General features: G+C 41.8%; 2 protein-coding genes across 4 annotated transcripts in view; one reads left to right on the top strand and one right to left on the bottom strand.

The window, feature by feature from the left end:
• Positions 1-16,945, top strand: part of LOC137971005 (vacuolar fusion protein CCZ1 homolog) — a 39,891-nt gene that overhangs the window by 700 nt on the left and 22,246 nt on the right. For 2 of the 3 annotated variants that reach the window (XM_068817696.1, XM_068817695.1), the window contains exon 2: positions 11,299-11,429. In XM_068817696.1, the coding sequence (XP_068673797.1) occupies positions 11,299-11,429 (131 nt within the window). Of the gene's footprint in view, positions 1-11,243; positions 11,430-16,945 lie in introns of all 3 variants that reach the window. The other variant, XM_068817697.1, reaches the window with a different exon arrangement.
• Positions 13,306-16,489, bottom strand: LOC137970388 (uncharacterized). Its single transcript, XM_068816911.1, has one exon. It carries the CDS (start codon positions 16,294-16,296, stop codon positions 13,306-13,308), a length of 2,991 nt encoding a protein of 996 aa, XP_068673012.1. The 5' UTR covers positions 16,297-16,489.

The raw sequence follows: 16,945 nt of genomic DNA on the forward strand, positions 1-16,945 counted from the left end.
CTTGGACACATTCCTTAAATATAGGCCTTTTGCCTGTATTAGGTTTAGGCGTACTTCAAATCTTTTCAAATGCACTATTTTTTCTAATAATAATATTGTTTTGGTGTCCGAGGCTGAATTGAATATTTTTATTTTCTGCCGAGGTTGAAAATATTCTTGTGAATAGTCTTAGATTTTACCATATGGTATTTATGTTGTCAAATGATTGTATTTGCTGTCTGGATGGTGTTAAAGTAATTTTAGAGCCAGCCTATAGGTATTAAATACATACTATTTGATACAATGCACATGACTTCTTGCAGAAATGTTATTAGTATCAAACTAACTGCCAGTGCTATGTTTGAGATTCAAATGTAAGATAAGTTTACTGTATTGAACTCAGTGTTTCCGCCAGACCGCACCATTGTGGGAATCCTGCATTGCATTTAGAGAAGGCCGCCAGAGAAATGGAGAAAGGGCCAATTTAGCCCTTTACTTTTATTTTGGTGATAAAGCTTGTTGTTGTTACAAGGCTGCATGCAGGTTTAACCCAGGATAGTATTCTAATAACCATCCCAAGGCTCAAAAATGCGACCGATATGGTCGCCAATGAACTAACAATGTACAATGCGACTAACATTTGTTTCTTTGCGACCAAAAATTCTAGTTTAGTTGCCATAATCGCGACTTCCTTTCGCTACGTTGAGGACACCTTATGTTCTTCTAGTAAGCCATATTGAAAGATCTTTGCTTCTTTAAAACACGTAACATAAGAAAAGAAGTCACTCCATCCTTTTGCTTTGCTGTGTCTCCCTATAATACATTGCAAACCCTTGGTCATTGACTTTGTCTTGTATGCCTTTGTATTATTCTTGACCCAGGTCCTTCATGCCAGACCTCTGGCGACTAATTTTTTAGGTCCAACTATTATCAATTGGGCCTTTTCCTAAGAAATTTGCCCCTGAAACAAGTCTTCAGGGGCCACTTTAGTCCTTAAGTATAATTTTCTGGCTGAAACACTGAACTATGATGTTTTTTTTCTCAGTACCTGGCCAGGGAAAATGGTTCCTTTTTTATTGTGTTCAAACACTTACATTCCTTACTGTGTTAGTTTTTCTATAAGTGGGGGCCTTATTTCAATTCTTGTTTAAGTAGTGCACTAGAGAACAATTGTTTACTGTAGATAAATTGCCATCTTGATGAACCATCTTAGCACTGAAAGCGGCCAATAGAACATTTATGAAAGCTGCTGTATATCTTTCAGTGTATTCCACAAGCCAAGGCAACCTCAAAAGTAAGGTTTATAGGTGGAAACATTTCAACAGAGTATTAGTTACTCAGAGAAGATAAATAGAAGTTACATATTCCAAAGTAGTATTCTTTGATCTAGGTAGTGATAACTATATAATGTATCATATATAAAGTATCACATTGATAACGTTTGTATTAATCAAGCATTCCCAACCTTGTCTTCAATCAATGTTGGCATAATAAAGGCATGTTGAAAGAATTGGCACTGTTTATGTCTACTTGTGTTGGTGAACTTTATACTACTTATTTGAAACCTTTTATATTCTTCAAAGCTGTTTACAGATAACTGGATGGGGTCTGGGGTAGTAGTTAGAAAGGTTTTTCTACCATTACTGTTTCCAAATTAGATTGTTTCTTTGGTCACAGCAGTGATTATTATCAACCAGCAACATGCAACAACAAGTTGCAAATTACAAATTCCTCACCCACACAATGTACAAATGTTCAGTAGTCACCCACCTCTTCGGAACCTCTATTTGCTCCCAGACTCATCCACCTCTATTGTTTTCAGGAATAGGCCATTGTTTCTGTTGTTTATTTTATTGTTTTCTGGGTCAATCCTGTTAAACCTCCAAATGTGTGTTAGAGGAACATTAAACAATTATATGTCTGTTTTACAGAACTATTGTTCAGCGATCAATGGCATGCAATACCAGTGAGGGGTCCAGGAAGCCTGCCCCACCCCCTATTTTGGGTAAAAATAGAAAAGAACGCAGATGGAAGGAAAGCCGGCTGGGCAGGCAAGACAAACACAAAACCACCCCCCACCCCCCTTTAGTTCAAAGTCTGAATCTGCCACTGAATGCCTTGCAAACACTATTTTTTATGGCAAGCAATTCAAGTTCAATGATAAAGCAATTATTGGAATTGAACTGGTTGTTACAAAATGTAGTGTTTGTAAGTGTGTTACACTGTCATGTGAACAATAATCTAATGTACAACCACTTGAGGACATGAAAAATTGTTTAGTATTCCTCGCACACATCATTTATTACTTGCATAATGACTTCAGCATGCTTCTTCTCCCATATGGGGAAGGTGGAAAAGATGTGCTGAGCTGAGGTCAAGCAGTCACATTCCAACACTATGGCATCTATAAGTTTTAGGGTAAACCCCGTAGTAGAGTCAATACTGCCAAATCTCTTGCGGCTTCCTCCAAGGTGTAACCGGTATTGTTTAAGGATCTCCTTTATTTTAAGTCTTTGTGGGGTGGAAACTGCTCTTACTTTGTTGGGTGGAGGTGCTCCCTGAACACTCTTTAAAAGCCCATCTTCCCTTTCAGCAGCAGTACAATTACTACAATTGGAGCAACAGTACTGTGGGGAGGGTTGCTGTTGAACTGGCTGTGAACCAAGGTAATTAAGAAGATAATACCTCAGACATTGTCCCGAGAGGGTGCAGTAATTACGCATTTCATCTGTCATTCCAGCTTTGTTGGAGGCGATATCTGTGCCGTTATAATACAAACTTGCCTTTGCATGTTTGCCATCTCTACCTGCTCTTCCCAGTTCCTGATAGTATGATTCTAACGTTCTTGGCACTTCTAAATGGATAACATGTCGTACCTCAGGAATGTTGACACCAATCCCGATAGCAACTGTGGCAAATACCACACGGATCGTGCTTTCTTTTGATGAATCGGTCAGTTGCTTCAAAATTTCATCTTTCATTCTGTCTGTTTGAGGGGCATGGTACTGTGCAAAAAGACAATTTTCTGGACTTTTAACGCAGTTTTCTGGGAAGTAACTTTTCTCTCTCAAAACATCAAAAAAAAATTTGAATGCATACCCACACCATTTGAGTGGTAGGTATACAATGGTAAGGGGGTAGTCTATTAACTTTACCTTGAGCTCCTCAACGATGGGCTGTAGAATGTCAATGAAACTTTCGGAACCAAGGCTGGATGGCCTTCGCTTACTTTTACAAATAAAAATATTGGGCCTATCCAAATTTCCTACAAGTATAAATGGGTCCTTGATGTGAAGATTTCCTTTCAAAAACTCTATAAGTTTTTTCGGAGCTGTAGCAGTTAGTGCAAGAATGGGGGCGTGTGGAAACAGACAGCCGAGTTGGGAGAGCTTGGCAAAGTCAGGGCGGAACTCAGAGCCCCATTCATAAACAAGGTGAGCTTCATCTATCACGCAAAACATTACCCGCTCTTGATACAAATCTGATTGAAAAAGTTTCCTACCATCCTTGCACGAAATGAAAGCCTCAGGGTGTGTAAATAACAGTTTAATTTCCCCATTCTGTATACTGTTCAAGGTCTCGTTTTCAGCAATGTCATATTTAGATGCCGTTTTAGTATCCAGTAGGTCACTTTCATCCTCTGAATCAAGCAATTCTTTTTTATCGTCTTCAATTACCCGATGTGATGCTTGCAAAACTCCAGCTTTTACACCTCTAGCATTCAAATTACTGACTTGGTCTTCGATGAGAGCGTTCAAAGGTGAGATTATAACTGCGATGCTTTTGTTTCCTTTTCCGCTCAAGTAATCTGACATGAAGGGAAGCATATGGAAGATAACGGACTTCCCATAACCAGTTGGAAGAACTCCAATAACATGTTTCCTCAGCATGCACGTTTCAAGTATCTTTAACTGCTTCACTTTCAGAAACACATCGTACTTACAAGAGTCCAACGCGTATCGGACAGCATGAAAAAAGGAATTTAAATTCAGCTTCATCACTAGTTTTGTACAAACCAAACTACAGTATGAAGAAATAGCGCGCACTACGGCGTTGTGCTTCAAAAGCGCGGGAAAATGTTCCTGCTGTCAAGTTATTGTTACTTTTGGCCATTTGAGATAATTCATGTCGAGCCCAAATAATGTCCACAACACCTCAAAAAAAATATTCTAGTTTGGGCGAAAAGTTTTGCAGACTTTGTGGCAGTGGGAAAGATGTCGACCGTTCAACCAATGTTTTCAGCAAAAGTGGAATAAGAAAGAACCTTGGGAAAACCATATCAGAACTGTTACAAGTGTCCATTAAAGAAGACGATGGGCTGCCCTCTAACATCTGCCGTCAGTGTGAAGGGAAGGTATTAGGATTTTCAGAGTTTAAATCATCGGTAATTAACATGCAAATTCAGTTAAAGCAAAGTGTTACTACCAAGAGGTGTAAAGTATTTTCTCCGACTTTGGAACCGGAACAAAAAGTGCGTGTGGTGGAGAATCGGTCTAGTGCTCGTTCACTCACCTTTGCAGACCATGAGAATACAAAACCCGAAACAAACTTCTCGAGTTCCGTACTACAGAAGAACAGCGGTATGGACCGCGGAGTTCATCACGTTTTAACAAACACATTATCTGTAACCGGTAACAACCTTAGAAAGGGACCCCAACCTTTAAACATGGCCAGGAGAAGCCCTGATGCTGCAACCGCTTGTGACCCTAAAAGAGACGTACCTGTAACCAGTGGCATCGATATAATCACTGGCGAGCGTGAAGGGGGCATTCCTGTAACCACTAGCAACCTTGAAGAGGGAGTATCGGTAACCACTAACACCCCTGAGGAAGGTAAAACTGCAACCACTACCACAAGAAGCAATCCTAACCCGATGGCTGCAATAATACTGTCACAAGCAGGTTTAAACAATCCAGGGGTAAGTCGGAGAAAAGCTCGAGGGAGTTTTACCTCGCCTTCACATTCGCAGACACTAGCATGTTAGCATCTTCCACAGGAAGTGAAGGAAGAGGATCTTGTTCGGAGTTTTCTATAAAAAAAAAACAAGGAATAACACAAAAAGGACCCAGAGAACGAGGGTGACAGTTGCGTTTTATCACGGTTCTTTAGGTTTCCACCAACCATGCTTTGACCCAGTTATCATGTTTTGGCAGATGATGTATCCAAATTTCTCTGATCGAGCTGTTTATTTTCATTATCCCTTGGCAACCTCGTCCCCAAGGATTTCTAAGATTGTTGTGAAATCCATATAATAATTGGTCTCATGGGTCAGATGATGACATCTTTTTACATTGTGGTTACATCAATCTCAATACATCTGCCATATCTCCTTAAAGATTACACAAGGTTAATAGCGGATAACTTTGAGCCCTAACGAAAGGGGGAATTCAATAACTTAAGCAAATTTCTAAATCCATGACTACAGAATACAATACCGGTAATTCAATAAGACACTAGATAATTTTCATGAATTAATATAATAATAACGTGTATATGTTCAATAGATTGCAAAGTCGTCAGCTGATGTTCTGGAAGTGGACACTGTGAACAAGCTGACAAATGCACTTCACACAAGGTTGCCTTCTATCATTGTGTCCACCATATACAATGTGACATCCTTAAAACATCTATTTAAGGCAAGGCTTTTACAAGAGCTACATGATGACTGCGTTGAACTGTGCAAAAGAAAAAAGCCATCCATATTAAGAAAGAACAAGTATCCTGACATGGTAGACTTCAGTTGGGATGCATTATTTGAAGAGCTACAAAGCCGGTGTCCAATTTTGCTTGACGTCATGTCAACTGTTGTGAAATCTAAGAAGTGTGACGTTATTCCTCCAGTTGGTCTGTGCTATGCCATACTAATGCAGCAAAGAAATCATGAACTAAGCGTCATTCAAAGAATTAATACCATCCTTTTTTCAGAGGGGAATGCAAAAAAACAGGTTCGCTTTACAATAATTATTGTGTTTTTTACGATAACTACAGAAATTCACACGCGCTCATTGGCTAATTTTTATTGTCAATATGCGGACAGACACATACCGGTAAATTTAAAATTCATGCGACACGTCAGCGAGCGAGAGCGGGCAATTCGACAATTTGGTATCGTAAAAAACAAATTGATGCCAGATTTTAATGCGTCTGTCCTGTTATTGACAATGAATTTCGTCAAAACATTGTCAAAGTAGTCTGCGGATCCACTCGGCTATCGCCTCGTGGATCCACAGCTACTTTGACAATGTTATGACGAAATTCATGATCAATAACAGGACAGACGCATAAAGAACTGACGTCAATTTGTTAAATTGCCTATAACCTTTATGGCTTGTAGTCAAGATGCATTCATGGCAGACTACTTATAGAATTAGTTTTAATATCAAGCCATTTTCACTTTGTTTATCAGATGATTGTGATTACCTAAATTAAACTAAATTAGATCGCACTGATTCATCAGTTATTCATTAAATGATCATGTAATATTTTAATACTTTCCATGGAATGTACACGTTGCTCTCAAATAAATCACACTGACAGCAAAGTAACATACAGGTAAATGAAAAACAGAAAGTATAACAGTAAGAAATTTATAAGTTAATTCTGGAAGTAGGACTCGACTTCAATGGTTTACTGCCACTGGCTTCAATTCATATTAAAATACAGTACAGAATGATGAGTGCATATTCATTTTTTATCTCTGCATACACCACTTCTGTTTTGGGGTACATACAGTCTACATCTACATATGAAGGCAAACGTTTTGAACAAGGTCAAATGTACAAAACAATCAGTCTATTAACCACGTATCAGTCTTTTTATAATGGAGTGATATATTTTGTTTCTACTGGTTATTTATATTTTGGCACCACTATCTGAGTCAATTTGCTTTCACACCTTTTTTTAATTAGCTCATCAACAGATGTCAACGACTTGGGATTTGCTTGTCTCATCAAAGCAAACTGAATCTCCTAAAGTTACTAGGTGGACACTTTGCTGATAAAGTGATTGCAGAGGTAAAACAAGGGAAAAAACTCCATGGAACTGGTGACAACTGGGACATAAGGGTTCTAGTCCATGACATGCGAACAGACCATCAAAACAAAGATCTCCATTACTTTGCTTCTAACATAATAGTTGACAGAGTTCCATGTGATGGTCTCTCCCAAGTAACTCCTCGCAGAGATATCCAAACTCTGCCAAATTGTCACTTCCTCTTAAATGATGCTGAAACTTGCAAGTTGCGAGAAGATTTCATGGTACTGGTTGCAAGAGTGCTTACAGCATACATCCCAGCATTGTCCTTTTTGAAAGCTGTAATTCCTCATCACATAGCTCATCGTTATCACAAGGAAATGGCTCAGAAATCTACCATCATCAGTTTACCTATGCAGCTAAAGGATGAGAAGAAATATGATGATGTAGTGGACATTCTCTGTTTCTATGAGAATACCCTTGAAGACATCTACACCAAAGCAGGCATTATCAATGTTCCAGCTAATGCAGTACAGGCAATGCCTCATGGGAGTCTAGAAGGAATGCAGTCTGCACCAGATCAACCTGGAGCCCACGCAAATGTCAATGATGCAGAGGACCACATGATGGATGTCTGTGTACCATTTGGAGGTGACCAGCTGACAAGAGTACGTTTTGCCGGGGCAAAAGATCTTCGTAAGGGCTGTCACACTGCCAAAGACAGATTTGACCACTGCAGTCCTTTTGTAGTGGAGCCTTTCCATACAGAAATGTCCTTTCTGCAGGTATTACCTGACAAAATAATAGAAATAACTGAATAATATAATTTGGAACTGTAAGAGGCACGGTGCCTCATGGTTAGTGCGCTCGACTCCAGAGTGAGCAGTCCGGGCATTGTGTTGTGTTCTTGGGCAAGACACTTAACTCTCATGGTGCCTCTATCCACCCAGATTCTTTATTATTATTATTATTATTATTATTATTATTATTATTATTATCATTATTATTATTATTATTTATTATTATTATTATTATTATTATTATTTATTAGTAGATTTCCATATTTTGAACTTGATATCTTAGATCTTATTATCTTACTTTTGCTATATCTATGTTGATTCTGGAGGAAATTTTTATGCAAGAAACAATTTCTAAGAATTCTGTACTATAGCACTATATTTTAGTTTGACAGTCAAGTCAGTCACAATTATTATTATTATTATTTTTTTACAAAATTATTATTATTATTATTATTATTATTATTATTATTATTATTATTATTATTATTGCTATTATTATTAACTAAAGTTGCTTTGTGGGTGGATTGTATCAAGGATTACATCAAGGACCCATTAAGCACACTCGTGCAGCCATAACAGGTGCTATGGGTTATGGCCCTTGAAAACTGTATCATAGTATTTGAGTTACATGTATTTGTTAACAATGCCTATTGAAAATATGGCAAAATTGATAGTTATTTTCTCTTATTCATTTAGCTTGCATTTGACCTGTTGTTCAAATCTGCATCAATTCGGGAGGTGGGTACCCTGAAGTACTTCCGTGAGAAACTCAACCGCAAAAATGTGACTCCAGAAAAGGTGACCAAATCATATGAAGGCTCTCTCCAGTTTTTTCTGAGCACTGGCAGAGCATATCTTCTTGAAGCAGCCATGGAGTTCTTTAATATGGATGACCTTGATGATAACCCAAGAAATTATGTTCCTCCTTCTGGCATTCTTCATATGACAACTGCGAGAAAGAGAGAGTACTTTGATCGGGTCATTGGTGCATTTGTAGACAAGTTTGTTATGGTGGATCCTGATTCTGATGCAACACTTCAAATTAGAGAATTGCAGGAAAGGTCTCAAAGTGTTGATGTAATTGAGCATGATCATGATTACACAAAGTCCCTTCCACCTACACCTCCACCTCCACCTCTTGAAGTTCAAGATGAAACACCTGATGGGGAGCACAAAGACCAGGACTTAAATGAACCTGACAGAGTGAGGTAATGTATCACATTGGTTTATTTTCAGGTGCTTTTTGAAAGGTTTCAAAATAGACCAGAAATATAATTTATACCAACAAAAATCAAAAAGGAAATGTTAACCATGCACATAAACCGGCACTTCTGTACTACAGATTGTACATCAGTCATCTCCTTGTGATTAAAAAAGAAATGGGAAATTATGCATTATTAATCCACTTGCACATTTACACTACTCAGAATCATGGCATGCTTGCATACCTGTTTCTTAGACTTTTAAAATCAAACAGAACACATCACAAATTGATTTTCAGTATAGATCAAGAAGTTTGTTGAGTGGTAATGGTGTATGAGACACACATGATATATCTGAATTTTCTTACCAGGTATTATGGTCTGCAATTGATAGAAATGGCAGTTTTCCTAATGCAGCTTAAAGACACCTGTGCAGAGGGGGATGGAGACAGACATAATATCAACAAGAAGCGACTCCTGTCATACTTCCATAGCACTTCTTCATTTTCAAAGTATGCTATTGAAATGTTCACCAGCATTTCACAAGTAGAGGCATTGGCGTCTGAAGAGCTGGCTCAACGCCTGTCATGGGGAAGTTTTGTAAACTGGAATGGGGGCATTGGAAACAACATTGAGGGCGACAAAGCGCAGGAGATTTGCAACTGCACCACCAAAAGTGTTGTCCAGGGAATGGGAGCCAACAAGACTGCAAATGCAATAGTGACAGCATCACAAGCAGCCCCTGGAGTACAACAGATCAAAACCAGGTTTGATCATTTAAATAAAGTTCACCCTCAGTCCAAGGCTCACTCAACCAGAAGTTCCCATGATGATGAAAAGCTCATGTTCAAGGACTTGAGGAAGTCACGCCCTTTCCAAGTAAGGGCAAACCGCAGTCATGAGAGTTTCAGCAATATTGAAATCTCACCACTGATTGCTTTAGACATGGAAAAGTTCTTCTCCTGGCTAGAGAAACATAAGAAACAAATTTCAATGGGGTAGACTCAGGAATATGCATTGTATACAGTCTATATCTACATGTAGTCCTCTGCCTACCCCTTTGAAATTTGTTTCTTGAGTGTACATAATATGGGTGAAATGGCAGTGTTAATATTGTTTTGTTTTTAGTAGAGCTCTGCACTGTTGCAATATGACAAAGGTTAAAATAACTGCTCAGACATTAAGGTAAAAGGTAGAGTCTGCATAAAAGCCAAGTGGCCACTCTGAGATTACCCCCACCACCAAAAAGGTCACTTAAAATTAATGGGCATGAAGAACATCCACTAGCCCAACTGAAAAATTAACAACAATATAGCCTTGGGTTATCAGGCAATAATTTCATTTGATTAAGGAACTGAGTGAAAATGTGGTTCAGCAAGGAATTGAAAATGGGTTTCCATTTTCCTATATACATTCAGATTACAGTATCAGCCAGAAATAGGTTATAGAATATCACCTATACAACGTAAGTTTCTGCAAAAATTAGATTCTCTTTGCCCCTAAGTAAATTTTCATACCTGTAGATCCTAAAAGGGTCAATTACAAGGGTGTGTAGTGCTGTTTTTAGATCATTAGAGTATATTTTTAAGTCATTTAAAACGGTATACTGCATGTGTATATATAGCTTAAGACTCAATTTAATAACTTCTGTTAATTAGACCTAATAAAAAGCGATGCCTGTGAATTAAGGAAATCATTCAATCAATCGATAATTTAATTCAGTCAGACTAATTAAAACAAGCTTATATGGAGATCATTACTTCATGTTCACATAGCAAGTTGGAGTATGTGACTCGATCATCTTGCTTGAATAAGCATAGTAATATGAGGCCACAAAGAGTTAATCACTCTGTACTTAAGAGCAGCTCAGTTTTTCTCTTTGATGTTCAATCTGATTTCAATGACAGTTAAATAAAGTGAGTACGAAAGTGTAATAAACTTACAAATGCTCACAACGTTGTATTGAGATACTTTTTTGGATTTTTGTACACGTACTTTTAAAGCGCAAAAGTCCTGCTCCAGAATTAAAACGTCCATAAAAATATTTCATCTCACTGCGAAGCCACCACTGCCTCGTGTACAAACGTAAAGCGTTCTTTGACCGGTGTTTTGCTTCCCACGCGATGCTTCGCCGCCATTTTGTTTTGGTCTTTCTCAAAATGTCACGTGATAAAAATCTCCAAGATTTTTGGAGATTTTGTACCACGTGAGTTCAGCGTTGGCCAGGGTCTTCTCCAGACGAGCCGCCATTTTGAAAAGCGCAGAGGAGAAGGCCCTGGGGACGAGGTTGACTCTTCGACACAAGCCGCCATCTTGGATGTTTTGATCGCCGTCTTATTTTGCAGCGGTCGTTCTACTTTATCACTCATCAGGCCGTGTAAGAGCGTGGATTGTCAAGATGGCGTCCATGAAGACATCCCCAGGCTTGGTTAATTTCTTTATTTACAACTCCACCTTCGGGCCAAAGGAAGGAATGGTAAGTCAGTTTATTTCACTTACCACAGCCTCATTAGAGCATTTCTTCCGGCAACCTAATCGATGTGATTTTGCCAGAGAGGTTTAGGTTATTTAGCATCGCTGCAAACGGCAAACGTACCTCAGGCTGAAAAACATGTTTCAACAGGTAACAAGTAACTTCTCAGCAGAGAGAGACGAGCTATAATGAGAGAAATGTGATGTTTCTATCAAAAGCAGCAGCCTGACTTATGCCGTTTCACGCAAAAGCGATGGTTTAAAACCTAACCATTAATAACTTAATTATTTGCATTATGCAGGGCCTGAACAAATATAATTAAATCGATGGAATCGATGATCGATGACAATCGATGGCAATCGACTTCAATTAATCGATTGATATTGATAATCGATAGACAATCGAACGCGCAAGTTTTTGTAAATTATCGATTGTCAATGTCATCGATAATCGATGAAAATAGATCAATTCAATAACATCGATTTTCGTCGATTATCAATAGGAACACCAATCGATGACACTCGATGAAGTTCGCCACTACTTTTGCATGATTATCGATTGGTCATCAATTTGCAGATGCCAATCAATGGCAATTGATTAACCATAATCTATTGCCATCTATTGATCAATTGTTTTTCCGATCTTCAATTTCCATCGATTGTGAAGCTCCTGCATTATGGCGTGTAAGCAAAATAATTTCATGTTACTAGGAACTACTATTCTGCATATTTTCACATTCAACTATACTAGGGTGACTAAATAAACAGTCATGCTTCACAGACTGCACAGTACAATGTTACCTGTTGGTTCTCTCCTTTTTTGTTTGCACCCTCAACCAATTCCCAAGGATGATTAAAATTCCCGTGCTAGCTGTTGAAGTTTTTGAAAAAAATTCCAAACGCCTGGTTGCAAAAAATTGCCATTAGAGTTTCATGGGAGATTTATATAGGCATAAAGCGAGTTGGAAGAGGATTCCTGTTAGCAATCTCGCACAAAACTCTAGTGGAGAGCTGGATTGCTGACTGTGGCTAAGAAGCAATGCAACCATATTATGCGCCAATCAACTCAAAACTTCAACTCCCCCCCCCCCCCCCCCAAGGCAAAGCCCGCGCATTTGAACTTTTGAAGATCGGGTCATTCAAATTCCCGCACCCTCGAGCCAAAATGGTGTTCAAATGCCCTACCCTATCGCCAGATTTGTCTGTCATACCCTACTAAAGAACAATCATCGTTGGCTCCTGACGTCTTTAATAAAGACCTTTGTAAGCCAATCACTCACAAATGCTACATTTCTTCCTTTGAACTCTTCCATGTCGTCCTAACACATGTTTTATAGATGTTAGCGACTTTGGCGACCGAAAAAAAAAATCATTTGAAACCTAACACTTCCAGTTCAATTTTCCCCATTCCATGCAGGCAAAGGTCAAATTCTCCACTCCCCGGGCACAGAGGATAGTCAATTGCCCGTGGTGTGCCCGGGGTAGGAGGGGGGGAGTTGAAGTTTCAATTTATCAGCGCCAATAAGTTGAGCCGAAACTCCGAGCGAGAGAACACGTTTATTCACCGAAGGCAAGATGCAAATACAACCCAAACTAAGCAGGCGAAGGTGGTAACAAAGGCACCAAGCTAATTATGCGCGAACTGTGTGACAATGAGGTAACTAAGCGTGCATGCAAAGCGAAACAATAACCCTAACTAAACGACGGCGTGTACAATTGGTTACGCTATGAGACCTAGTGGCGGGAATTACACAACAATGCGAAATATGGCGTGACTTCTTCTTTCTTCCCCTCGCCAAGGTAGATGAGTAATAAATACGAAGTAAAACTAGGCTGGGAATTGATAGTACACAAGCAGTTACAAATAGCTAACATTGTCCTTAATATGTAATGTAGTCCTTGAGGTAAGCTGGACGACGAGTTGAACGGCTCGACCGGCGTGGGCCAGGTGAGGAGGTAGGCTCCGGGATATGGGCATCAATGTCAACAGTCATGCTTCCACTCGGGGGAGGGGAAGACTCGGGCACAAGATGAATGTCAGGCTGAGGATCTGGTGGGGTTGCGAGCTCGCTAGGAACTACAGCAGGAGCCGGACTCGGAGTGCTCTGAGGTGTAAGAAGGGGAGCGGGTTCCTCGTCAACGTGCTCAGAGGTGAGAGGCTCTTCGTCGGTATCTTCAGGGTAGGAAGCGGAGCTGTAATGACGAGAGAGGTTAGACGTGGTCTCTGTTAGGTCAGGAACACGATAACATTCGGACAGCTTGACGCGATAGGAGGTAGAACGCAACTGTGAACCGGTGAACTTGCGTACGTTGCACCATAGGCCATCCACGGAGACCACAAGATACCGATTGCGAGCACTGGTCTTGGAGCCATCAGAAGTAATGTACACCAAATCGCCTACTTGAACGGGCGTGGCCGGGTGAGGGCAACAGCCTGGGGCTTTGGATCTCTCACTTGTGGGATGGTTACGGAGCCGCAACGACTGCTGTTGTCGAACAACTTGGAGGTCGGGAAAAGGGATCTGTGCGTTAGTGAATTGATCGCGTTGAAGCCACATCTCGCGGGCAGACAATCCTCTGTTGCGGATACGGGTGTTGAGATTGGCTGTCGCCACAGCTAAGGAAAGAGGACTGATTGTACCACCCTCAGGACAAACACGTAGAAGCTCATCACCAAGTTCTGCGACGCATTTCTCTGCCACAGGATTCTTGTTTGGGTTTTTGACTCGGCCGACTTCCACGGCAAAGCCATACTGCTTAAGGATTTCATCGTCACCTAAAGAAGCAAAGCCAGGAGCGGGATCTACCCTTATGACGGAAGGGGGGCCAGACAGAGGTCGCAGCTCAAGGCACAAACGGAGGAGACCAGAGCGAATGGATTCACGACGTTCGTTATCCAACAAGCAGGCTGCAGTGAAGGACGTGGACGTCTCGCGGACGACAAGTACTAGCTGACGGTAGCGCTTTATGATGTCTGCAGCGAAGGAAATACCAAAGCCGTCGGGGGGATCAGAGGTTGATTGTTCAATGAGGCTGGATGGAACTTTCTTCAGGGAAGAGCATAGGTGGCAACACTGCGAGCACCGATCCAGGGCTTTGTCCAAATCTAAAGCGAAGAAATAACGCTGTGAAACCAGTTTCATCTGGTGACGGGAGGGGTGGTCCAGCTTCACGTGTAAGGCAGCAAGGAAGCCATCAACAACAGAGCGTGGAATGACAATACATTCGCGGGGCGCAGCGAAAGGTTCATTGCGTTTTACGACGAGTAGGCCGTCACGGGAAATGGAGACCAGGTTCAGGTAGCGCTTGACATCTTTAATGTTTGTCAGCTTCTTTGACGGGCGAGTGCCCTGCTTAAGATGAGAGTGGACACGTCTCAAATCCGGGCACTCTAGTTGCGATTGGAGCCAAGCGGAACGGCTTGTGAAAGGAAGGGACGTCTTCCCCGATAGCACATCATGAACAGAAATGGGACGCACAGCAAGGTCTTCAGCTTCGGATACAAATGAACAAACTTGGCAGCGAGGGTCGTCGCAAGCTGTTGCGTTACGACTAGCAAAGTCAGAAGGCAGGTTGGCAGAACCAGCCAAATGGAGCAGTGTGATTTGGTAACGGCTAACAGATGATAAAAACGAAGTCACTCGGGGACTGGAGGAGAACTGTCCACGGCAGAGCTTGTCAAAGGCGTGGACACACGGCTTGCTGTCAGTCAGTACATAAGTCTTAGACTTTGATTGAATTATATAAGGGGCAAAATGCTTGACAGCAGCGGCAATAGACAATGCCTCTATTTCACATGGTAACCAGGAGGCTTGATGCTTTTTAAATTTGGCACTGAAGTATCCGGCAAGGTGGAGCTTCTGGTCACGAAGCACATAAAGAGTGGCGCCGAGGCCATTCATCTTGACGGAACCATCGGTTGCGATCCAAAGTTGATCATCAGGCTTGGGGAGTGTGATGGATCTGTTAGACATGAGTGCTTCTTGACAGGAGCGAAAACACACTAGGAGCTCATCAGACCAAGAGATGGTGTCTTGAGACTGACGACCAGCCATAAGCGACTCGAGAGGAGCGAGGAGTTTAGCAGCTCCACTAAGGACCTGACCAAGCATTTTGTATGAGCCAACAAAAGCACGGAGACCGCGTACATTCTTGGGTGGCTCACAAGAAGCAAGAGCAGCTACACGATGGGGAGAAGCGCGGATCGAGCCCTGGGACCATATCCAACCGAGAATGGTGGTAGAAGCTGGGCAGATTATGGTTTTCGCAGGTGAGAGGCGAAGGTTGCAGCGATCGAGAGCCGAGAGGACTTTTCGCCAGTTTGAAAGGAGCTCTTGATGGGAGTTACCACCAGAATACAAGTCGTCGGCAATCTTAGCGACACACCCTTCCTGAAGGAGATCACCCAGGACGCGGCACATTAGCTCCTCGAGGGCCGTTTCGGAACCGGGGATTCCCATTGGGCAACGCGTGTAGACACGAACGCCTTTAAAGGGTGTAACCACGCCACAATACTTCATGGAGTTCTTTGCAAGTGGGATTTGGTAGAACGCCTGAGACAAATCAGAGACTACAATGTACTTCCAGCAAGCAATCTTGAGAAGAGTGGAGTCCACGTCCGGCATTAGTGAGGGCTGGGGCTTGCTATAGCGGCCCACGTCAGTAAAGGCTGTGACTAAGCGAAAACCGCCATTCCTCTTCTTCACCAAGAAGGATGGATTCAAGTATTCCACCACAACGTTTAAATCTTCTGGTCGACTGAAAATGCCTTGGGCCTCAGGTTCGTCAAATTTGGTTTGAAGCAGGTCGAGTTGGTCGCGAGAGTACTGTGGGACACGCCCTTTTCGCTGGGGAGGCTCGACAGGTCCCATATTCACAACCCCTTCAATCGGCCCGGCAGCTCCATTGTAACCAGGAATACGGGGATCGAAAACCAATTGGAATTCCTTCAGTAGCGAAATGAACGCGGCTTTCTCAGCAGGGGACAACAAACCGTCAGGGTCTACATGTACGGACTCGACGGAAGAAGAGGGAGGAGTAGTAGACTTGGGGCACGGCTCTGCAGCTTGGGTTGAGGAGGGCTCTATGGAAGACTCCAGAACAGTTAGACGTGCTTGGCATAAATGGTCGTTCTTGCGGATTAGTAGGGGCTCCTCGGTATTGTTGAGAAGTCTCAGTTTACCACCAATGGATTGGACAATGTCGGGATGAGGCCAGGTGTGAGCAGGTTTGAGGTGACTAGAAGAGACGGAATCCATACGGGGCTCAATGGCAAGTGTAGCATCTTTAAGTAGCACTGAGGAGGCGTCAATTTCCAGGAACTCACCCGACCAGACGGTTGTGTTAGTATTCGGGGCGCGAAGGAGGTGGAAAGCTCTGACAGCGTAGTGGGTCTGAGGACTTTGGGAACAACCATAAGACGCCACGTCACACCCAGCGATGATGATCTCACGCTTAGCGGGGCGGACTGCAATGTCATTGGAAGCCATGAAGGGTGTTCCAGCAAGTATGTCAACATCA

This window comes from Montipora foliosa, chromosome 9 (genome assembly GCF_036669935.1).
Source record: "Montipora foliosa isolate CH-2021 chromosome 9, ASM3666993v2, whole genome shotgun sequence".
Taxonomy (NCBI): domain Eukaryota; kingdom Metazoa; phylum Cnidaria; class Anthozoa; order Scleractinia; family Acroporidae; genus Montipora; species Montipora foliosa.

What these genes read in the sequence shown, in the direction of transcription:
- LOC137970388 (XM_068816911.1), bottom strand. Translation starts at nt 16,296, where the DNA reads ATGGGACCTGTCGAGCCTCCCCAGCGAAAAGGGCGTGTCCCACAGTAC.